Raw genomic sequence first — 24,987 nt, forward strand, 5'->3', positions numbered from 1 at the left:
CATGCCAAAGCCTCAAACTGTTTCTGAGAAGCATAATGAACTAGAGAACAACCAGACTTTTGGGTTTGTAATAAACACCATTATGTGAATTTTATTGATCATCACCAAAAGAAAACCAAAAGAAAAACTAGCCATGCGTGATAACCCGCCGTTCTCAAGTTATATCAGCAGACGATAATCCCTTTATGACGAAGTGCAAAGCCAGACAAGGCTGCTGAAGTTCAATCTCCTGGTATGTCCCGGCCGCACTGGATGTTGCATAAACCCCTGACAAAATGACATTCTTAGACGAAAAAAACAACAGGCGTCGCACACGTCCTCCTTCCGCGACTGCTGCTTTTGTAGCTACATTTTAATGGTATTTGTATGGCTTCTGATGAACTCCCTTCTGAAGACTCTGAAATGGTTTATGGGTGGCCCAGCTGTGATTCCAAAGAGAAGACCAAGCAGGACTCCTCCCAAGCTGCCCTTCTGAGACTGAAAGCTTGGGTGTGTGTCTTGTCACCCAAAATCTGTTCCATGTCCAGGAGATCAAGGTGGTGGTCTTATCGATACGGTGGCTCCGGCTGGTGATGACTGGGCCTATAGAGCTGTTGCAACCGCACGGGCCGGGCGGGCCAGCCAGGAAGCTGTCCGATCACCCGCAGGCCAACCGGCTGGCCGGGGCCGGAATGTGACAAACCGGACCCCAGCATGTGGGCCTGACCAGGCTGGGTGTCCAGCGGAGGGAGACTCACGGCATGGGTTTGCCCTGAAGCAGAGGCAAGAGGGAAGCTGGGCAAGAGGATGGCGGGGGTGAGGCCATAGCGGAGCTGGAAGACGCGAGCCGGACCCTGCGCGATGAAGCCGTTGGGCCGGGCCTCCTGCACCTCCTCCCTCTTCCCACCTTCCTCCTCCGCCTTTTTATGCGTCCGCAGGTTCCGCTCGGATCTGTTGAACTCCTGCATCTTCTCTGCCTGAGCGCGGCGGATGTGGTATGTTCTCCTGGAGCTCTGGAAGGACTCCAGGAATCCTTCCAGTGGAACGCTGGCCTCCATGAACCTCTCCAGGAGATCCTGTGACAGAAACAGGTATTAACAAGTCAAAACCTAACCACAGCTACACACCACGGGCAGAGTTCACAATTTCCATCTTAGTATATTATTAACTCTTATCGACCTCAATTCCGCAGCCTCCGTACCACATTTCACACAGATCCCACAGAGATTGTGGGATCAACAGGTAGTGCGGCGGTTCGAATTGCTGCCGTTGGATTTAAGGAATCTGAAAGACCTAGATTTGAATCCCTCCTCTGGTTATAGCTCCCTTGAGCCAGTTACTTACCCTGAAGTGCTCCAGTGAAAACTACCCTGCTGTACAAATGGGTAAATAATGGCAGGCAGCTTAACATCATAAAAGGGAAAAGCATCGGCTAAATGAATAAATGTAACGTACATTTAACGTGATCGCCTACACTTCTTCGGTGTCAAGGGTTTCTCGCAGTTTTCCCACAAGGTCGTCATCCGAATTATGTAAAAACGGACAGACAAAATGTAAAACATCGTTAGCCGAGCCTGTCGGCTGCCAGCGAGCATGTCTGTTGAAACCAGTTGCTTGATGTTACAACAGTTTTTGGCCATTCATCGCCACGGAGGAAAATCCCGAGTGCATCACGCAGCTTGGACGCAAAGCAAACGGATGGCACCCAGACTCAACGAAACGGATCTCTTTGACATTTCCAGCGAAATCGCACGGACCCGATCTGTCTGGAAGCGTCCCCGGTCGCGGGGACGGGGAGCAGGTGCCAGGCCCTGTCTGTCCCAGTATGTGGCGCTGAATAATTGATGATGCTCTAGGCCACGCGACAGACACGCTAAATGGCGGGAAAGCTGTGCTCTCTATTGGGCCTCAGCTGCCTCTCTCGCATATTTAAGCAGCGCGATCGATAGTCCTCGCCACAAGTCTGGCCCCTGCCTCCTGGATGGGAGGGCTGACATCTGCCATGACAGACACCTTTTTGTTCCCTTCTCAACTGCAATCCCAGACCTTGCAGCGTCAAAGTTTAACTAGGCTGCCGATAAACTATGCAAATACATACAGTTTATTATCATAAGGGGAGGGATCATTTTCGAACACTTTTCGAAGCTGGATTGAAGTTTAACTTTTGTATTTTTTCCATTTACTTTCGTAATAAAAGTAATTATGGCCTATCAAAATGTTAATGAGTTAAACTTTATCTCGTTTTGCTGATTACTAGGAAGGTGATCAGGAATCGTCGATACTGTGAGTTTTATGCAGCTACTCGCGTGATGAACGTTGGTTCATATGGTGGAAAGAAAGAAACTAACTGCACTTAAGAATCACACGTCCGCATCTAAGCGTCTCTTTCTCCTAATGTAATGAACACACTGTATTTTCCGCGAGACGTACGTCGCTTCGGAGAAAAACGTCCGCTAAATGAATGCATGTAAACGTGACCAACACGCGAAAATATCAAAATATCGTAACTCGTAGTTACAGAGAAGTCTGCTAGCAGTCTAAGGGGGTGAATACTTTCAACACACTCTGGAGATAATAAACACGCTCTAATAGGTGCTCCAAGTGTGGATTAAGAAGGGCCGCGATAACAGCTTTGCCTTGCTGAATGGGAGGGATGTCCATTGGATAAACAGATGGCTTACAATGCCGTTTATGTTAAAGGAACTGGCTGCAGCCAGTTTGCACTACAGGAGGGCCACTCCAATCAATCGGGTTTCCACAGCCTCGTGATTCACAGCTCTGGACCCATTGATCAAGGCTGCACGAAGCGGTGAAAGCATTTTTTATTTATGTCCACGAGCTGGGCAGCCTTGGGTAAATAAATCTTGAGTGCGGAAGGAGCAGAGGGTACTGAACACCGCAAGAGCTTTTCCTTGACAAGAGGTCTCTCTCCGGACCAGTAGGTGTGTTTTTCGTGTTTCTGACTCATCTTGTGGTGAAAGCTGAGGAACTCGCCAACATGCTCCGGATCTAACCTTCGTGAGCCGAAACTCAAAAGCGGTCCATTCATCTATAGTCCTTTCTTTCTTTACTTCTCAATCACAAATAAATAATTTATCTTAGTTTTGGTGTTGGAAATGAATAATTTCAACGATAGCAATGCTCCATTCGTTATTAGTAACAGCTTGTCTAATGCAGGGTCATAGCGGTGCAGAGTCTATCCCGGAAGCTCGGGGTGTGAGGCAGGGTACACACATGGTGGATTGATCACCAGTTCACCGCAGGGCGACCACACAGATACCACACACTATGAGTAATTCAGAGTTACCAGTTTACCTGAAACATGAGTCTTTGGACTGTGCGAAGAAACCCACGGGAACATGGGGAGAAGATGCAAACCCAACAGAGACTGAGCCAAAGTTGAACCCATGTCCAAAACCACAGCCCAGGAACCGTAAGGCTTCAGCTCTACCTGCTGTACCTCTGTGATTCCCCCACTACAAAATGATTTCAACGATAATGTAAAATGAATACGTGACAAAATATCGATATTATATGCATATATTGCACATACTGACGCAACTTTTCTGCATGCAGCTGCAAGGGCATTACGAGTGTGCTTCAGAAATAACTATTTTATAACCACATGCAACAAATGGTAATAGAGTAATAATTCCCTTCCGTTGTATTACCCCATGCGGGATGCGTTATCAACATGTAGATCATTGACGCTCTTGAAATAAAGATATGTATCTCACAAGTCATACTGACGACATGTAGTAAATTAAAGTGACACACTGATCATTTACCTAATGGATTTAAACAATTTTACAGGCTGCGCAGTGCAATTATTATTAATCACGCATGTTCGTGGGAGGGGGGTGGTCTTTTGGGTACGCTTCCTTATTGATGGTGTTAACATTTCGGGCTTTACAATTTTGGACATAAAGATTAATACGGCACGGCGATAAGATGTAATGCGAGCACAAATAGATGGAAGCTGCATGCTTACGGTTTGCTCGGTGGATTTGATACAGTACAGACGTTATTCATCAGACGTGTGGCTGGTGGGGGTTGGGGGGGGTCGGGGGGGGGGGTGGCTGCTCTCCACTTGGAGAGAGACTCGCTCGCTCCGGGTGCCACCAGATTGCTTCAGCCCCATTATGTCTCTTTTCTCGCTTTAACGCATGGGCTGTCAATCGATTCACACTATTGATTAGGCTCTTGTTCACCTTGGCAAAAGGCAGCGTGATTCATCCCCGATGCAGCTCTTGGTAATCATCAGCTGGGCCACATGAATGTAAATGCAAACTATAGTTTAGATTCAGTGGAGCGTAGCCTGTTTGTTTCCAGACACCCGCTCCTTCTGGTTAGGGGAACCGAGTGGTCATTCAGTTTCAGGGAAGCGGAAGAACATTCAAAGGGCCAAATGTTAAACTTCTACGACATGATGGATTCCTCCCAAGATTGTCGTACCGAGGTGACTGGACTTAACGCGCTGAAATGGCCCGGTTTAATTGCTGCTTTTAAGGAAGATGGACGAACCGAAGAAAATTGTTTCCTTGCAGGTTCTATTGCGAGTGGGCTGCCGGATCGATAGGGAGGGCGAAAACGGTTTAAAATTACCTCGGATTCCTCCTCAGCACGAGCTACTTCTTCCTGGAGCAGATTCTGAGCCGTCTGGGGGCTGTGCTTCTGCATGTGAGACTCTGGAACCACAGGAGAATATTGGTATTAATATATCAGCATGGTGATACAGTTCATCCTTGCATGACCAGACCAATGGGGGGGGGGGGGCATCCTGTATACAGTATGTTGTAACAAATTTTAATAAAATATTTTTTGAGTTCTGCATTTGGAGTTTTATGCTTGAAATATAGTTATTTGTTTAACAAACTGTCTATTATTTCACCCAGTACCCTGCAACTAAGGAAGAAAAATACTGACAATATTAATGAGAAAGAATTCAATCCAATTCTGGATTTTCAAAAAAATATTTTATATTATGTACTGAGAATTATATGCTTGAAACTCACATTTCCCTTTCATTCAGACATTTAACCAACCACCTTTTTTGATTTTTTTGAAACTTCTGGTAAATAACTATTATAATAATAATAATAATAATAATAATAACAAAATATTGTGAGATAATGAACTGTAGAGTCATTCCAACATCTGGTTAGCTGAGGCCCAGTCACAGGCAGATGAACCGTACAAACATTTTTGTCATTTTTAAATTATCTTCTTTTCCACATTAATCAAAGCTAATTACCCAGTTGCTAAGTATCCCCCTAAAACCATTATTTCTTTTCACAATTTGCCAATTATTTTTTTTTCATTCTGGAAAAAATAGCATTGTTTTGCATTTGATGCATCTGGTCATTCCAATATCTAGTCACCAGATTCCAGTCATGTACAGATGAACTTTACCACAATGTACAGCTAAATACAAAGGTGGAGGTATCTCAGGTTGGAATATCCCATCTTGGTATACAGTAGTGGGTAACAGCTGGATTTCCCAGGATGGTACAGCTGGTAGTGTAGTAGTTAGTGTTATTGCCTTTGGTCCCAAAGGTTGCATGTTCAAATCCCACTTTTGGATGTAGTACCCTTGAGCAAGGTACTTACCCTATATTGCTCAGCTACATAAATGGGTAAATAATCTTCAGCTGCTTCAAAGCAAAGCATCAGATAAATGTAAACATCTAGAATGTCATATTGGTTAACCAAACCGCTTGTCCGGCAGCCATCATTTCTCTGGAGACCTCAACTCCATCACCCACAAGGGTTTCATGTTGAAGCTGCAGGAAACGGTGCCGTCACTGGGTCCCGGGGCCATAGTGGAAGGCAATCACTTCCTATTAGCTCATTCCAGCAACAAACAAAGGGTCTTGTCCCTTGAAGAACAGCTCCGTGGTAACTATGGAAACACGCCATTATGATAATACCCGCGTGTCGATGCGTAAGCCTGCTGGACAGAACACAGCTGAAAGCTCATTCCCAACAGTATTTTGAGTAAGAAAGGGTCAACATGTCCAATGCATTCACTCTTCCGTTGTACAATTCACACTGACAGGAGTAAAGAGGGTTTGCCAAAGACTGCGCAACATCAACCACACACTCATCTGTAGCTCTTGCACTAGTGGCTTCAGCTTGAAGCTTTCACAGTCTGTTTTGTCCATCCACAGCATGTGCCCGTTAACTCATTACGATTACGCTCTTCAGATGGACCGCGAACCAGTTGTTGATGTTGTTTCCGTTGTTAATGGCAACCGATTTACAGTGAAGAGCACCAGCTTCCTCCAACAGAACACCTCTAATCTACGCGCACCACAAAGGAGAACAATATCACCAGTGACAGAGAGGGGTTCACAGTGCAGGTCTTTATCAGTGCTTGAGAAAAACGCTCACATTTTTAACATACTTCAGTGACAGCGTCTCCTATTTCCCTGCTCCTAAACTTGCCCATCATGGTAATTTCAAAATCGCTTGCTTGATTTAGTTTATTTAGTATATGACGAAGGGCACATACCAAAGGTACACATGCAGAGATGTGATAAATCACTTCTTTCCAAACTGGCTCATTTAGTGTATTCATGAGTTTATGTTTGTGAGCTTCGTTGTTCTAAGGGTGTGTAATTCAAGCCCCACTTGAAGGCCTGGCTTCTGCTCTTCTCTTCTGCCCATTTGTGCTGCTGAATGGAAAAAACACTCCTGAGGAAGGGCAGGGAGGAGAAATTGTGCAGCTGGTTTGGGAGCAAGCGAACCCAACGCATGGAGAACATCAGCCACCATGATATTTGAAAAGGAGGGAATGCATGACCATTGCACTACGTCCAAAACTCAAAACCCCAGCGGCTCTGCTCCCACAACATATTGCCTGTCTAGGGAGTGAAGTAAAATGCAACAATAACATGAAAACCCAAAGCTTGCATACGTACCAAGAAGAAGAAAGAGAGGAAGAGCTTGCATCAAGAGTCGGTCTGAAATAAGTTTGCATTGTGGCTGGAAGTGTATGTAGGGACAAAAGGAGCTGAAAGATTTATTGACTGAACATTGGCAACAAAAGAAGCCACCGGGGACTTTGCATCAGCCATGGCCTTTGCAGGATGAGGATTTTGAGTGGTTTTCAAAAGCAAAATGAAGTTCATGAGGTGCTCTACAGAACCTTTTGCAATGAGCTTTCAGTTTAGGATCAGGGATTAGGGGTTGGGTGAGCTATGGCTATTCACTTACTCAAATGTCCTTTTCCACTTTGACCAATGCAAAGACAAGCACTCGACAGAACTCTGAGCATCATTTTAAAGCATGTGTTTTGGTTTAGCACCAGATCAGCTGGATAAGAAGCAGCGCAGGCCAAACTCCCAACAAACTACTCTTAACAGATCGCAGTGCAGTCTGGTGGGGTTCAGACATCCATGTCGGGCTGGAGATAAGGCATGAGTTCATAGCAGGAACCATCCCCCTAGACCCCTGGAGCCAGGCTCTCAGTTGAGACCACTCTGCAAATTGTCCTACCCACTGTTACGCCCTTCACACACTGGGGACATTTCCTGTCATAGCGCATCAGTTGAGCCCACAAACACCTTATTCGCCCACTTTGCCCTGCATTCTGGGCGACACAATATTTCCATGACATAGTACATTTACATTTGTTTATTTAGTTGACCCTTTTCTCCAAAGCAACTCATAATGATGTATGTATTTTCACAGCAGAGTCATTTTTACTTTATCAGTCTTGGGAAGGTACTTTGCTAAAGGTACTACAGCAAGAGGAGGGATTTGAATCGTTGAATCTCCTTTGAGGGGCATTAACCATCATGCTACCTGGTGTCTCTACAATTCGCAAAAAAAGCAAAACGTTTTTATGCGAAAAATACTTATCCGCACAAAAATATGAATTTAAATGTGTGTGTGGGCATGCTCTGCTTTCATTGGCTCACAATTCGAGAGCCTTTTTGGGGAGAAAATTAGGCAGATTTCCTGACCAGATTTCAGAACATGACTTACTGGTGAAATCTGCGTGTGGATAAAGGGGCTGTAGGGTGGTGTAGGGGTTAGAGCTGCCACCATGCGCTCAAAGGACCGACCCCGGTTCTGAAACAAGGTAATTACTCTAAATTACCCAGCTGTGTAAACGGATAAATCATTGTTACCTGCTTTGAAAAAAAGCATTACCTAAATAAATAAATATAGCCATGAAGTCAGCAGTTGGGAGTCAATCAAAGGCTGTTGTTAACTTCTAAGTTAACATAATTCTTTCATTAATTATTATCTTAATGTCAGTGGGTTTTTTCATATGTCTACACATAAACGGCGAAGTGGGTGTTTCATTTTTGTCGGTTTATTTATAGCGTTCCAACATCTCTAATGCCTTACATTGCTTGTGGAACAGAAGATGACTCACGAAAAAGTGGCTGTATTGCCGCCTTGTACTCAAAGGACCCAGATTTGAATCCTACCTTCTCCTGTAGTACCGTTGATTAAGGTACTTACCCTAAGCCGGTACAGTAAAAATTCCCAGCTGTACAAATAGGCGAATCAGTGTAAGTTGCTTAATGTTGTCAGTGGATTTGGAAAAAAATGTCGGGTATATAGATAAAAATGAGGAAGGAAGACACAAGAAAGAAACGTCCCACTTGTGTAGGGCATTTGGTTTCGATTTAAAGATTATTTCTAGGGCAGAGTAACGGTTCAACATGGTTTTGAGATATGTGGCAGCCAGTGGAAGGAACCGTGACTCTTAAATGGCAGTCTTAAGGTATTAACAGCATGACATTTGACACCTCTGCATTCTCACACACACACACACACACACACACACACACACACACACACACACACACACAAGCACTGTTCGCTCAACACACATTGTCACCAGTGAAGCAATGCGCCGCACTGCCTTCGGCTGCAGATCCGCCGCAGCCGTGAGTCACCAGGTAGACCGAGTTCTGCGGTTTGCAGAAAGTAGCGGGTTTTACTTCGCCGCGGAGGGGCCAGAAGGGCAAGACGACGCTCCGTCACATCTGCACCGTCGGCGGCACCGATCCCCCCACCCACGCCCTTTGTATGGCCTCCAGATGGTGACGCCAGGTGCCCGTAGCTCGCCTCCTCGCCTATTCCTTCGAGGGCGGGTGGGTGAGTTGCACCCACTTCCTGCGAGTCTCCAGCCTCCTGCTGCTCGGAAGCAACTGGTGGGCTGGCGGACTGACCGCAAGGTCTTCTGCGACTCTTCACAACGGTCGAGCTATCGTAACAGTGCTATCAAGTGCTATTAATAGTGTTACGTGGTATCAACGCATTAAAGGCCTTCGTGACAGCAGTAGATGATCATATTATATCTGCCCCAGTCCATCTTCATCTGCGGGTTTGAACAAAGCTCAGTCTGTGTGGAGCTGGCATGTTCTTTTGGGTTTTCCTCCACAGTCCAACAGCATGTATTTCAGACGACTCTAAATTGCCCGTAGTGTGTGTGTGTGTACGTCGGTTTTGAGAACAGCGGCTGCTAAATCAACCAACGTAGATGAAAAAGAGTAAATGTAAATATTGAGCTGTGTTTGTCCACACACAAGCCCGAGAGAAGCATAAAGACTTCCCGCGCGAGCAAACAACGGAACGTGCGCAATCCTTTTCGGAACGGCTCGCGGCCGCAAAAGCCGCAAAGGCTACGGCCGATCCCCAGGAAACTCCGGACAAATCCGAGTCCGCGTGCGTTCAAGAATCGCATGTGAGGCACAGCCGTACGCGATCTGCTGCAAAAGCAAGGCGGCGAAACACCCCGTTGAGAAGGTAACGCTCCATTGTTACTGCTGATGGGCCGCAGCCGAACCGCAAACGCGCGGCTTCCAGGGCTCCCCCTTCCCTGACCGCGGGGAAGTTTATCAGACAGGCCGAGGGGAGGGGGCGCACTTCCTCGACATGGTCTGCAGCCACGCACTCGCCTTGGGATCGCGGCGGCTCTGGATGGGTTCCACGCTAATATCTTCCATTTTCCCTCCCCCCACAAAAGAAAAAAAAAAAAACCGCGTTACGCAATGGCTATGTGCGGTCGGCCAGGACCCGCTCCGGCTGTTCCACCGCCGAACCCCCGCCCCATCCAACTCCAAGAATCCAACCTCCTTTTCACCTCTTCGTTCCAAAACGAGAATCAGATGTTTTGCGGAGGAAGGAACCCCCACCCATCCGCCTGTCCGTGTAGCGGCGGGAACCTGCAGCACGGCAACGGGAAGTTTAGCATTCCACTCTCCTTCCGGTGGCAGACAGCTGCTCTGGCCAGCTGCACCGCTCAGCGGGAGAGTGTTTTTGCGCGGAGAAGTTTCCAGCGCAGCGCAAGAAACCATGACTTCCATTAACTTGAAATGTCCCCGAGACTGCCTGAGAAGTGATTTCATCGCACCAAGCCTTACCCATAGGCACTCTCTGGGGCTTACAGCGCTCATCCAACGGGTGGGGCTTTTTTGAGCTGTGTCAAGGGGCTCCAAACCCTCCCTTCTGGGAAGAGATACAGGGTAATCAGGACTCAAACGACAAGGCACAACAAGTTCTTCCCCTCAGGTAGTACCCCTTTCAGCCTCTGAAACGCACATCATAATCCATATCCACGCTTGAATGGTCATTAACATTCCATTGTTGGCGTCCAGCTACGAAAAAATTTCATGCAACTGCAGTTTCCGCTGGTAGCGTGATGTACGGCCTAGAGTAATGCATTTATTAACACGACAAGGATTGGGCCTATTTATATTTAATCTTGCTGCTATTTCCCCCTCCGCGCTGTTATTACACCTAGACGTCAACTACGAACACGATTAGGACCGGAACTCTGACTGCAGTTCCAATTGTTCACGTCCCAACGATGCATTACGATCAATATAGGCTTCGTAGTACAAAGATCCCTCAACTGATTCACTGCTCAAGTTCTGTAAAAACTTGAAGTGCAGCTTTAATTAATGAAAATTCTCCGTAACGCTTTTATTTATTCTATTTTCATCAACAGCCGGAAAAAATGCAGGGTGTCTATTCAGAAAGTCTATTCTGGAAATACAGTTATGAGACAGGGAATCATAGATGGGGCCACGGTCTGCAGCAGAGATTTTATTTTATTACCTTTTCCTAATGACGAGCAACACTAAAATTAAGCTTACTTTTAAATTATGGAAAATAAGAAATACATTATGTCCACAATCTCCTATTCGTTGCGCTGCGTTCTGCTTTATTCGGGCAAGACCGTGTCGTGTTCCTCCAGCACCATCAGAGGAGAACGAAACAGCGCGGTGGAGGAAGGAGGATGAGCTGGAGTGTGATGAAGAACTGCACAGAGAGAATAAAAAATGCACTGCACAACACTTGTATTCGATATAAACACCCAGCCCATACGAGATACTTATACATATATAACTACATATTAACTTGTCACAGACTACATCTATTTATATTTAATCCAACAGCTATTTCCATCTTTATTCCCATTTATTCATTCAGCTGATGCTTTTCTCCAAAGCGACTTATAATGTTAATCTACTTACATTTATTTACCCATTTATACAGCAGGGTAATTTTACTGGAGCAACTGAGGGTAAGTACCTTGCTCAAGGGTACTACAGGCAGAGATGAGATTTGAACCTGCGACCTTTGGGTCCAAAGGCAAAGGCGTGTGTGAGTGACAGAGAGAGTGTGTGTGTGTTCCACTGATGTATGGATGAGTGACCCATTGTAAGTAGTGTATCTAGCAGCGTAAGTCTTTGGGTGCTCTGGTTTCCTCCCACATTCCAAAGATATGCTGTTCAGGTCCCCCCATAGTGTGTGAGTGACAGAGAGAGTGTGTGTGTGTATTCCACTGATGTATGGATGAGTGGCCCAGTGTAAGTAGTGTATCTAGCAGTGTAAGTCACCGCGGTGAATAAGGTGTGTGGGCTCATAACACTACATAGAGTTCACTGGAAGCTGCTTTGGAGAAAAACGTCTGCAAAATAAATAAATAGAAATTTAAATGTACGATGGGGAATGTGTCAGAAGGAGTATTCGCCTCCTCATATGGGCAAACATGCCGGGCTATTGAATTTATCGCAAAAGTTGCTGGTGGGACAAAGGTGCCTGGGTTACTCTGGCAGCCAAGAGCGAAGGTACACTTCAGCGAACAATTAATACCTCACCGTTCCAGTTCGGTAACGGGAGGTCATATGTCCCGCTCCCTGACAACCCCTCCCGTTACTTGAGCTAAGCCACCTGGGACACCTGCAGCTAATCCTGGCGGCGCCTCCATTTCCATACTCTCAATAATTCATATATGTAGTAAGGAGCAGGGAGTGTGAAAAAGGCCCCCTGGTCTTTAGACGGGGGGTGGGGGGGGGTGGCTGTTTCAAAGACGGGAGAAACCCTGAATTCCGATCGGCCCCCTTTTCAAGTCTCCACGCGAGCGAGGATTCATCACATCCAATAAAGAGCACTTTTGTCTTCCACACAAAGAGAGGCGAGCCGGCGCACAATCAGACAATTATTCGGAACTGAGAAGGATGGAACCCTTCTGGGATCGCGTGGTTTGGAGAGAGACCGATGGCAAAAAAAAATAAACACGTAAACAAAGCTGCCGCTTGAAAACTGCTTCATCATAAGCGTGCTTTAAAACCGAGCACGGATCAGGGCGGCGTGTCGTCAGAGGGCGCGCCAAAGTCGGGGCGCCTCCGGTTCTGCCGGAGCAGCCTAACCCCTAAGGCATCTTGCAAAACAAGCCGTGAGAAGGAGGCCTTGAACGCTGCTGCGAAGGAGAAACAAAAGAAGCCGTGAGGTGCTGGGCGACGCTCAACTCGACATTTATTTGAAACAGCCTCGCTGGCCCCGGGCTTCCGACCGAAGAGCCGAAACCAGATCATCAGCCACCAGCCTCCTTCTCCCAGTTCTCGCCGCACTGCGGTTGTTCTTGGCCGCAGTTGAAAGAGTGTGGGAACGCCAGGTGGGGACCGCTTGGCCAGAGCTCACCTCCCTTGGGACCCGAAAGCACTGCTATGCCTCCGTCACCGGATACGATGAGAGGGTTGGGCAGCGGACATGATTTAGCCCAGGCCAGACCCACCAGTCACCTTGCTGCCCTCATAAGCACCGTTCAACAGGCGACAGGATCCGTTACTATGGAATGTTACTGCTCAGTGAAGTGATATGATCTCAGCAGCACACACCCTGCAGTGTTTCCATACTATTATTAAACCGGCGTACAAACGCTGTGAGTTGCTGGATTAACTCAGGCCCTTCGAAACACAAAACGGATGTTTCTGAAACTCAACGTTTTGAGTGCATTGACAACTGACGTATGTTACTAATTACTAAGGTACACTCAGCATTTCTGACTTTATCCTTTCAGTCTGATTCAGCAACCATGACTAAATTTGATTTTACATTTATTTATTTAGAAGACGCTTTTCTCCAAAGTGACTTCTAATGAACTCTATGTAGTGTTATCAGGCCACACACCTTATTCACCGCGGTGACTTACACTGCCAGATACACTACTTACACTGGGTCACTCATCCATACATCAGTGGAACACACACACTCTCTCTGTCACTCACACACTATGGGTGAACCTAAACAGCATGTCTTTGGAGTGTGGGAGGAAACCAGAGCACCCAGGGGAAACCTATGTAGAGAACGTGCAAACTGAACGGGGATCGAACCCATGTCCTCTCACACCACCCAGGTACTGTGAGACAGCAGCGCTACTCGCTGTGCCACCGTGCCCATTTTTTTTACTATCATTCTGATTTATTCTTCTAGCTGAGACTTTTTGCCAAAGCAACCCAAATTGTTAGGTTTGTACACTAAGCTACTTTCAACGATTTACCTGTTTATACACCTGGGCATACCCTGAGATGGACTGGTGTTCCATCCAGGGTGTACGCCCCTCAGCTTTGCATCTTGCATCCAGTGATTCCGGGATAGACTCCGGACCACCGCAACCCTGATGGACGGATGGATACACCTGTGCAACTTCTACCATACAAATTCAGGGACAGTACTTTTATCAATGCGGTGGCGCAGTGGGTTGGACCGCAGTCCTACTCTCCGGTGGGTCTGGGGTTCGAGTCCCGCTTGGGGTGCCTTGTGACGGACTGGCGTCCCGTCCTGGGTGCGTCCCCTTCCCCCTCCGGCCTTACGCCCTGTGTTACCGGGTAGGCTCCGGTTCCCCGTGACCCCGTAAGGGACAAGCGGTTCTGAAAATGTGTGTGTGTGTGTACTTTTATCAAGTGTGCTACGGCAGGAGGTGGGATTCAAACCTGAGTTGTTTAACTGCGATAACAGCACTAACCACTACACTGCCTTACCGTCTTTACCTTTATTATCATTTTTTTAGTGACCGCCAAAATCACAGCACTGGATAGGCAGCAACTTTTAATTTGTTTGTCAAAATCAAACCACATTTCATTTGACTGGATAAAACAGCGATCGCATTTAAGGTATCAGCAATTAGCCAAATCTGCTGTCATTGGATAAATCAGCAATTTGATTTAATAAATCAGAAATGCATTTGACTGGACAACCGAGGACCTATACCTGATTCCTACTTGATCATTCTAACGCTCTTTACCTGATGTTATTTAGTTATAACACATTCGTTCTCCCCAAACCCACGGAAGCTGGTTTCTGCCCTTCATCGGCCACGGGACTCACCTAGTCGGCTCTGCTTCTCCCGACAGGTGCTTGCCAGCTTCTCCAGCTCCTGGTACTTCTGGGCCAGCCGCATCTTGCCGTTCTGGAGGCACGGCCGTCGAGCAAGGCTCTCCTCCGCCAGGCTCCGGTTAGTGGTCAGAAGGTTCTCTCGCTCCACCTGCAGCTCCTGGAACTGGATGGCAGGAAGGGACAAACAGTTAGGCTCCGCCCACTATCTACCAACTATTGAGGTACAAGGGTACAGAGGTGAGGTCATTGAAAAAAGCCTGTCTTCTGGAAGGCTCTGAAGTGAAATGGTAAATATAGGCAAGATGGCAAATGCAGCTGTGCCTCATCCTTTACAAAAGGTAAACCGGTGACTGGACTCGAAACATCAAGGTTGCTGGTTCAGTTTCCAGAAGAACCCCCTCTTACTGTACCCTTGAGAAAGGTACCTGAGCTGCTTCATTAAAATTCTGAAAAATGCTGTTTTTTTAAAAAAAGTGTCCACAGAGCATTAAAATAATAAAAAACTGCAACTTGCAAAATTATTCAACGATGCAATGAAACATCGATAACAAAAAAGGAGGAAATCGATACTTGGTTTCACTTTTTTTTTTTTTTACAAGATTTAATGATCTAATAATATAATTGAATTTTGTCTTTGACACAGATTCTGTGTTCCTGGCAGAGCTCTAGTCCTCAACCGTCACAATAAATAGGGTTGAAAAACAGCATTCAAGCAACACTATGGCCAAGGTCAAAAAACAGAGACCAAGAAATGCCAAAGCACTGATTGCGGACTGCTTTCGAAATTCGTATATAGGGAACCATCGGGCGGCACGGCCGCTCCGTTACGAAGCTCATCTTAACGTAATTCCACCATGAGTCCAAAGTGTAAACTACCATTTCCATTCCAGCAACTGCGTTCTTCTTTCCTTTCTATTTCTGTTTTCTCAGCCAAAATAGCTGTTCACAACAGGACACAAGCAGACTAGCGCTGAGTGTTACATCCTTAATCGCCATGGCGACTAAGAATAAAACAACAGCAGAGTCACACAGAGATAAAAGCAGGGCTGGCAACAAGTATGAAATTCAAAATGACAGGGGAATGTGGCTAATATATCACCCTTCTTTCATTTTCCTAATGACAATGGATGTGTCATCTGTAAAAATCAGGGTCTTCCCTGAAATTAGCCCACAGGGTTTCTCCAGATATGCAGAGACACATAAAAACACACAATTTAAAAAGAAACACAAGAATTAGAAACTAAGAAAGAACGTACAAGATGAGGTGAGCCAGGGCAAGGGAGAGTGTTAATTCCTTTTTTTTTTTTTCCACCCAGGGATGACGGGTGGAATTCTGGCCCGGCAATGAGCTACTCCTGCCACCAGCGAGACTGATCTTGAGGCTTTGGCCTCCATTGCAGATGCTGGTTTTGACAGCCGCGGGAGGGATGGCAATTTTCTGACTGCTTCACGGGGGTGCACTCGAACCCAAGCCCATAAAATAACTGGGCATTTGCTACTCTTTATCAGTGTGGATTTAGCAGTTAAGTAAACACAAAACCAATGTTACACTGACAGATTGGCTTTTGCGCCGCTATATTAAATGAAAAGCATATGCCGAAGCCCATGAAAAACTCAGTGAGGTGATTATGGTGCATTCATTTATTTAACAATGCTTTTCTCCAGTGACTCACAGTGATTCACCCATGTACGTGTACAGCTGGATAATTTCTTCCATATCAGTTCAGGGTAAGTACCTTGATCAAGGATACAACAGCAAGACGTGGGATTCCAACCCCGGCGTAAGACGCCAGCTCTAACCACTACACAACCTTGTGACTTTTAAAACATGCAAATTGGTTTTAATGAAGACGCAGGCCACACATTTGTTCCACTTACTGAATATGTGACTTTACGATGTAACGACCATTGCTGTATGAGGGTTGATGGAAAAGTTCAGAGACTGATTGTACTGCAAGGCCTTGTGACTGTACACCAGAAGTAGGACCGCTTTCTGTTTAATCCTTGACTTGCCCAATAAGCCCTCATTTCCAACGGGGTGGTTCCTCAAACACGGGTCACTGAATTTTGTGTAAAGTGCTCAAGAGACTTTTGAGATGTTGAATGAAGCATATGGAATGTAGACAAAAAAATTGCGGGAGAGAAAATTTTCGTCTGATGAAGAGGAGGATAAAAGCTACGGCCGCTGCCTTGACGACGATGCCGAAAAAAATCCGATGCCACGCATCTTTGAGAAGTTTTTGGGGCGCTGCAGGAAGTGTACTGTATAGAACGTGAAGGAAGGTGCTTTGAAAAGGTCCAAAACCCCTAGGAACCCTCAGGCGCAGAATGACAGGCACAGTCTCAAACCTTCTCAACCAACCCATGTACACCTTGTTGGACTTCATCCGAAAACGGGCAAGAAAAATTCCGCTTCAGCGTATTAATTACTGACAGGTTATGATAAGTCAGAGTCCAAACTTTTAAAATAACAGACAAGAGTAATATAAGAACATTGCACTGAATACTTTTAGTAAGTTATGTCTATGATGAATGTTGTCTCAGCTTCATGGAGATCCTAAGGCCACGGACCACAAGGGGCTCGATGAGTTTCCCGTCAAGCAGCTAAGCATCTCCTCGGGACACAACGACAAAAACACCCGCAATTACATGAATAGTTTCTCCGGCATGTCGGCCCGCTCCTCCTCGCACCCGGGCTCGGCCACGGGAATGTTCCCACGAGGCGCTTTTTTCGATCGGGCCCACCAGAGGAGCCCCCCAACCGGCGGAGCTGGCGTTTCCCAGGCCTCCCAGCACCAGGCATGCGAGCCGCCCCGGCATCCCTTCAAACCACAGCGCCCGAATGTTGACTTTGCAAGTCACTGTCTCCAACCAAAGAGCGACGTTTAATCTTTGTGGGAAGTCATGTGTCCAGAGCTAAATAACAGAAAGACTTTTTCGCCTGTCGTTTTTTCCATCTGCAAATAGGGAGCACGAAAAACCGTGCGTCCTGCTACCAACTCGTATGCGCAGACCTTTGTTTCCTCACACAAATCTGCTTTTTTCTTTTTCTGAAAAACAAAAAATGTGGTTTTTATTTTCCGCGACGGGCCGAATTCCCTCCAAAATTATTTGGTTCAGCAAAAAAAAAAAAAAAAAAAAAAACAAAAACTTATTCATAAACTTGCCACTAAAGAGACAAGCCAAGAGCGGGCGACTGGCCCTGATTTAGGCTGCCAAAGAAAAGGAAGAGAAGTCCAGATTCCACATAGCAGGGACTTCATTTAAAAAAAATCATATATGCTAGAATGGTGTGTGGAAGAATTGGTCAAACTGCTGTTATTAATATCTGATTCTGTAGCTGCAGTTAACAGCTTTGCTTGTGGATAGAAGCCTGGAAAATGTTATCTCCTTTTTTCGACAACTCTCGAGAATGTTTGTTTTTTTTTTTTAGAAAACTTGTCATGCTTCCAGTAGTGTAACATTCATTTTGTCCACCAGCAGCTGGAGTCATCATTACCCACTAGGGCTTTACCAACCCAGTTCACATAAAATACCCAAGATTTTATGTTCTGAAGGACCCTGACATATTACTTTACGCTTTACATGGTTCCCTTGGTTCAAGAGAACGTTTCCCTGTCTGCATTTGGATGTGCCCATTTTTCACTTATTTTCTGCTCGACAGTCTATACCGAACAAGGATCTGAGCAGAATTCCCTTTTTTCAGAACTTACATGTGTTGAAACTTCATCAATCTATAACATCCAGTGGAATATGTAATTATCTTGGACAACTGGTTGAATAATTTTTAACTGATTAATAGCTAAATATCTTACGGAAAGGGCCATTTCTGTGCGGAAGTGGACAGCTACTCATGAAAATCCATGCTCTTGTATAAATCACAGGGCATGATCTTATTTTTAAAAAGTCATTCTTGTTTTGATAACACTTCACTGCCAGTCAAACAAATAACACATCCCCATTAATAAAATGCACTCAATAAATAAGCACGCACACACACACACACACACACACACACACACACACACACACACACACACACACACACATTGTCCAAAACCACTCACCCCAAGCGGGGTCGCGGCGAACCGGAGCCTAACCCGGCAACACAAGGCGCAAGGCTGGGGGGGTCACACCCAGGACGGGATGCCAGTCCACCACAAGGCGCCCTAAGGGGGACTCAAACCCCAGACCCACCAGAGAGCAGGACCCAGCCAAACCCGCTGCACCACCACGCCCCCCCCCCCCCCCTCCAGTAAATAAGAATTATTTAGATTTCCCAGGAAAGACAGAGTAACAACTCAACAAAAAATGTATTATGCACATTTATGTTCCATTTCATTGTATATTTTCCAAGTGTGGCAATAATGAGGGATGTAAACACCTTTCAAGCCCGACGCAGTATAACTGCTTCTAACCTTCTATCCTGTCAGTACTTTAAGGTAAAATACTTAGTGCCCAGTAAAAACCCCTAAGCATTTGGTATCGATTTATAAAAATGCTACGAATCTAACGTACTTGCTCAAAAACCCTCGGATCAATGCATTACTCACTGCAGAAAATTACATGCCGGTTAGAGCACGGAGCACGCGTCGCTCTGTTAAGTTTAGTTAACATGGGATCACTGCAAGCGGTGAGTAATAAAAGCACATAAACTGCAGGGTGGAAAGAAGCATTTCGAATATTTATCCTGATCCCGCCTCACAGCGCATTAGTCTGTCTCTATTAAACTTGACACATCATATTAAAGAGGGAAGATAAAAGTGGGCATGGCAGAGGATGTAGTTCCAGTACAGTAATTTCCATTCGCTACCATATTGTACCATTCTGCACGGACAGATTATATTTCTAAGAGCAGACACAAATTCGAAGAGTCAAACGGCGAATGTAATATATATTTAAAGAGGGAAGCCTGTAAAATGGGCTTTCTGGTACCAGTATGGGAAGGGGAGTGGGAACCCAGAAGCCTTTAATTAAAGTCCTTCCGTTCCGTATTGCGTCAACCAGTCAGGGCACAATAAAGGCCTGACAATGCTGGACTTGTTTGCAGGGACCGAGGACATTGCTCTCCGGCGACTCTGGTAACCCGCTCACAGTGCGCATTCCGCTCCCGAGCCCGGCCGCGTTCTCGTGAATCATCTCCTCTTCCACGAGGAGTCTGAGAGGTTACAGATGTTGGGACTCTATAAATAAACTAACACATTTGAAGCGCCCGTTTTGTCATTTGCATATAAACGTATGGAAAAGCCGCCAACATTATTAACGCACAAAATCATTGTCAACTTCGAACTTCTGTACTATGGCTTCAGGAGGTACAGTAGCGTGATGGGTTTGTCGAGGTCCTGCTCTCCCGTGGGTCTTGGGTTCCAGTCCTACTTGGGGTGCTTTGCAATGGACTGGCGTCCCGTCCTGGGTGTGTCCCCTCCCCTCCAGCCTTACGCCCCGTGTTGCTGAGTTAGGCTTCGGCTCCCCCCAACCCCATATGGGATAAGTGGTTTCAGATGGTGTGTGTGCGTACTAGGGCTTCCAATTGGTGCCTCACTGTTGAGGGTGTCTTTTAATGCTTTTCTCCAAAGTTGCACACAATGATTTACCCATTTATACAGATGTGTAGTTTTTACTCTGTCAGTTCAGAGTAAGTACCTTGATCAAGGGCACTAAAGCAGGGGAGGGATTCAAATCTGCATCCTTAGATTTCAAGAAACTAAACTCTAACCATTACACCACCTGCTGGCCCAGCTGTGAATGAAAAATTTCTTAGAATTTTCTTCTATTATGTTGACATTTAATAACTAACAGTGAGAGGCAATACTGACTGTTTGCTGAAAAAGGTTTAACTGGTAACGTAACCCGTAGATGGATATTTCGGTGGTTCGACAGACATCAAGACTGAGGCCCACTATAGCCATCATTAAACATGTACTGTTTCTCTTTGGGGGGCGCGGTAGCGCAGTGGGTCGGACCGTGTCCTGCTCTCCGGTGGGTCTGGGGTTTGAGTCCCGCTTGGGGTGCCTTGTGGTGGACTGGCGTCCCCTCCTGGGTGTGTCCCTTCCCCCTCCATCCCTGTGCCCTGTGTTGCCGGGTTAGGCTCTGGTTCCCCGCGACCCTGTATGGGACAAGCGGTTCCAAAAGTGTGTGTGTGTGTTTCTCTTTGGTTGCCATAAAATGTGTTCTCGAACGCATTTACACTGCATTAACGTACACGTGCAGCCACCAATTCAGTGTTAGTGCAAATGAAATTAGGTAAATGTTCATTCTAACTGGATTCAGAGCTGTTGATGTGTTTTCCCAGGAGATACTGAACTGCTTGGCTGGGAAAACTGGAAATGTTGGATTTTTGTTTCTGCGATATAAGAACAAAGAGGAAAAAACTTCGGAATAATAGATATGTCCTTCCATTCAGCCAAAAAATGCCACTGTCTTTGTAGCATGGAGATCTTGCTTATTGTTTATTTGTGGGGGCAGTCATAACCTCAGGAGAGAAATTCTACCATTAGGGATTTGCTCAAATGTTTCCAATGGGTTGTGCTTTGCGTTTCCCTCCTTTTTTACCAGTCCCGTAGATACGGCACTCTAGATTTAATACCCTGCTCCCTTATGAATTTTAAATGAGAATGAAATATTTAAAGGCACATACAATGTTCTATAAGAATAATAATGTCCCAGTCAGTGTGAGGCTTTTGCTAAAGAAAGCCCCTTTCCCAATAAGCTGATTAATGCCTGAGGAGGTTTCACATGCTATCACGGATTTTAATGACGATTTAAGATGCACGGCTACGTGCGGTGCTGTTTTTTTTCTTTTTCGATGTGCCACTAAGACAAAACCTGCATATCGCAAAGGGTCATTGCTTCGTTCGACTTCCTCAGACAGCAGATCTCGGGTGAACCTCACGAACGACGTGTGCCTTAACCACTTCCTCAGAGGTGCTTTGCTCACGGGTATAGATGACAGTTCACAAGTTTTCACTGCACGCCCTGGTGCTGAGGCTCATAATACCTTTGACAGCTGCTGCGACTACCCGGAGCGGCAGATCACAGTCTTTTACCCCATTATTTACAGCACGGCTGTGAGATCCCTCAGGAATTTAATACCTTTGGCTCCCTGAGCATCTCCCGGGAGTGGAATCGCCCCCCACAATGGTTAACGGGAACAAATCCCGCTCATATGGACCATTCCTCATTTGCTTACATTTCACCTAAACAGGATCTGAGCAATATCAATTTCCTGTCCTGGCAGCTCCAAACTCTATTTACTCTGCGCATGTTTTTACAGCCCCTGGGACTCTGTGTTTGGGATGACCCGCTCCCCAATAAACCGAAGCTGACACTGTTTATAGGCGCCTGCACACATTTGGGCATGCTGGAAATTTTCTAACACGCTTAGGAAAGTTGCGAGAAACACGGAAAACGGAAGGAAAGTCGCTCTTGGACATTTCGGAAAAGCGGGCCTTCGTATTTGTGCATTAATGAGGAAATGTCCTGAACTGTGTTTTCCCATTATCTGTAAAAGATTGGAAAGATTCAGCGGGAGAGGAATGAAAAATGACCCGCCGGCCATGCGTGTGTGCGCAGATAACGGCCGCTTTTCCATTTTCATTGAAAAGCGTGGAGCTGCAAGGAAGGAATCCGCTGCCGAGCGGAGTTTCGGGTCCGGTGCTCCCTCGTCCGGCCCGATGGTGGCGCTAGCAAGACATAATAGGGAGTACCGAGCAGACGTTAAAACCACCCTGGTTTCCGTAACTGAACTCGCAACATCAGGAAGACATGCAGCCACTGCGGCCCCCTACCACCGCCACCCCCCAACTGGCAGCGGTTGACAGCCGCGTCCGCGTGCTTTCGCTGCGATACATCCGCTTTTAATTAAAAATCTGAGCCCACTCGATTAATGGCCCAGCTGGGGGTTCCGCGGGAGAAAGCACCCTTTCATTCTGCCACCAGCGAGACGTGCATTCCAAGTCTGTTCGCGCTGAGGCAAGAGGACAAAGCGAAGCCGAGCTGCGTGGCAAGAAGAGTGAAAAACAGCCCATACAGTGCGTGGACCTCATTAATGTATACAGCACATGTCTACAGAATCATAAACAAAGCACATGTATGGACCTATAGTGTCCTCATTGGGCCATAATTGTCCTTCCAGAGCTGTGGCCCGTTGACCCCAAATGGGGCGCTCGTGCGTGGAGCAGCGAGCACGCAAGATGAGCTTGAGCTCCGCTGCACGGTTATGCCACGTGCGATCGTGTATGTGGCGCTTCACGCTACACATTGCGGAGCAATCGCGCGTCCCCCCGGAGGGACAGAGATGCGTGGGACGGTCATTCATCCATTCATCCATCCACCATCAGTAACCGCGCTGCAGTCCCTATACTGGGAAGACACGGCGTAGGCAGGGAGCGCTCCGGACGGGATGCCGCTCCATCACATGGCGGTCACCCGCACCCATTCACTGGCACATATACACACTTCAGGCAATGTAGAGTCATCAATCCACCTGAAACACATCTGTCTTGGGAGTATGGGAGAACACTTTGTGCAGGACATGTCTAACTCATTGACGATCAGGTGTGCCCATCGTCCCGCCATGGAGGTATTATTAAACCACACTCTCATCTCCCATTCTCCTGTTTGTGCTGCTCCAAATGGGTAGGAACGGGTTTCTAAATGAAAAATCCCAAGCTTCAAGACTTGTAAAAATGCAGAAAGCGCATCTACAACTTTATCGAGAGCCGCGCCACCGCGGCCGTCGTTCTGGCCTCAGGGTTGCCATAGCAGCGGCAATCCCAGCTCCTCGAAGAGCGGATCTCCACACGTCTTCGTGCAGTCGGGTCAGTCGGCCTCTGCCGGATTCCTTCCTCCGGGCAGCAACGTAGGTTTCAAATGTCATGGCCTGGACAGCACTTGGACGGACACACACACACACACACACACACACACACACACACACACACACACACACACACACACACACATGCACACACACCCCAGCAGTTCCACATAAAGTACCCATTTTCTCTGTGCCCTATAACATATTGCAGGCCTGATGAACCTGGACAGTGAAGAAACACATCCCTGAAACTGTACAACACGGACTAAGCTCAAAAGCCACATAACTGCTGCGAAAAGCACAATATCCACATTTTGGTATACTTAATTAGTAATTCATATGAAAAAGTTTTAAACTAAATCTTGCCTTTTTAATAGTGAATTTCCTGTGGATGCTTCACTGTAATGTAAAAGAGCTTTCTATCTGGCAGGGGAGTTATTAGTACACACAGATTACACACTGCTTGGTAATACACACTACATACATATATTCATACATACATCATACATTCATGAACACACTGATAACCTGATTATGTAGCTTTACACTGATTCACCCCGTGTCCTACTTATATGTGCTTTTCCGACATAATTTTTTCAATTTTTTTATGCTGATATTTAAAGACAATCGAAATACGTGTGTGTGTGTGTGTGTGTGTGTGTGTGTGTGTGTGTGTGTGTGTGTGTATAATAAGGTGCAGCGGTACACACGCACGTGAACAACTGAATTGCAATACACAGTGTGTAACGCTGCTGTAAAATAGTTTCATGCAAAACAGAATATGAATATTGTGTTGAATACATCAATGAGCACTCCAATTTCAAAAAAACGTGATGCGAATATATACAGATATATATCATGTTTATTTATATAAATATTGGTATTTATTTCTCTGTTTTTACCAAACGAGAAGAGGACAGTAATTCAGCTTTCTGCAAATGATCCGCGATCGCATCGGACTCGTAACCACGAGCTGCGAACGTGAGTGTGTGTTATAAAGCAAATATTTAATATTTAAGTCGCTCCCTAAGAAGGACAAAAAAATGGAAACAGTAACCTTCTCACTCAGTTTCACCATCTGATCCATCTTGTGCTCGTCCTGTAGCAGATCCCGCAGCTCGCTGGTGCTGAGAGCCCTGAACCCGTCCGGGTTCGGGTTCGAGTCCCGTTTCTGAGACATGCTGCTGGTCCTGCGGGAGCGGCTCACAGCGCTGCGCGCCCCCTGCGGCTCAGGCGCATTCCGATCGCCGGCGCTCGAGCGGCGCGGACGGGCACGCTGCCGGTGGCGGTGGCGCGGACGAGCGGGGGAACGCGGCACGCCGCCGCTGGAGGAGACAATGCGAGTGCCTGTGACACGGCGAGCGTGGACTGCAGCGGCCGTGTTGGCCGCACGGCGGCGCCACCGCAACACGCGTGGGCCAATGGCGTTAAACGAAAACACGAAGCGCCGCACTCATCAACAGTTCGCCTTCACGTGCTTCACGCAAAAAGCGTGTTAGCTATATTTGCTTACAAATTGCTGCGAGTGCCGTTAAAAATGT

The 24,987-nt window shown here is 46.5% G+C and overlaps 1 protein-coding gene across 1 annotated transcript; it reads right to left on the reverse strand.

Annotated features, from left to right (window-relative positions):
- Positions 1–57: 57 nt before the first annotated feature.
- On the reverse strand, positions 58–24,957 carry vps37d (VPS37D subunit of ESCRT-I). Its single transcript, XM_018741872.2, has 4 exons — positions 24,504–24,957; positions 14,620–14,791; positions 4,585–4,667; positions 58–1,055 (listed from the first exon to the last, which is right to left on the reverse strand). The coding sequence occupies exons 1-4, from the start codon at positions 24,624–24,626 to the stop codon at positions 546–548; spliced, it is 888 nt and encodes a 295-aa protein (XP_018597388.2). The 5' UTR covers positions 24,627–24,957; the 3' UTR covers positions 58–545.
- Positions 24,958–24,987: the final 30 nt, after the last annotated feature.

This window comes from Scleropages formosus, chromosome 25 (assembly GCF_900964775.1).
Source record: "Scleropages formosus chromosome 25, fSclFor1.1, whole genome shotgun sequence".
In the NCBI taxonomy this organism is placed as follows: domain Eukaryota; kingdom Metazoa; phylum Chordata; class Actinopteri; order Osteoglossiformes; family Osteoglossidae; genus Scleropages; species Scleropages formosus.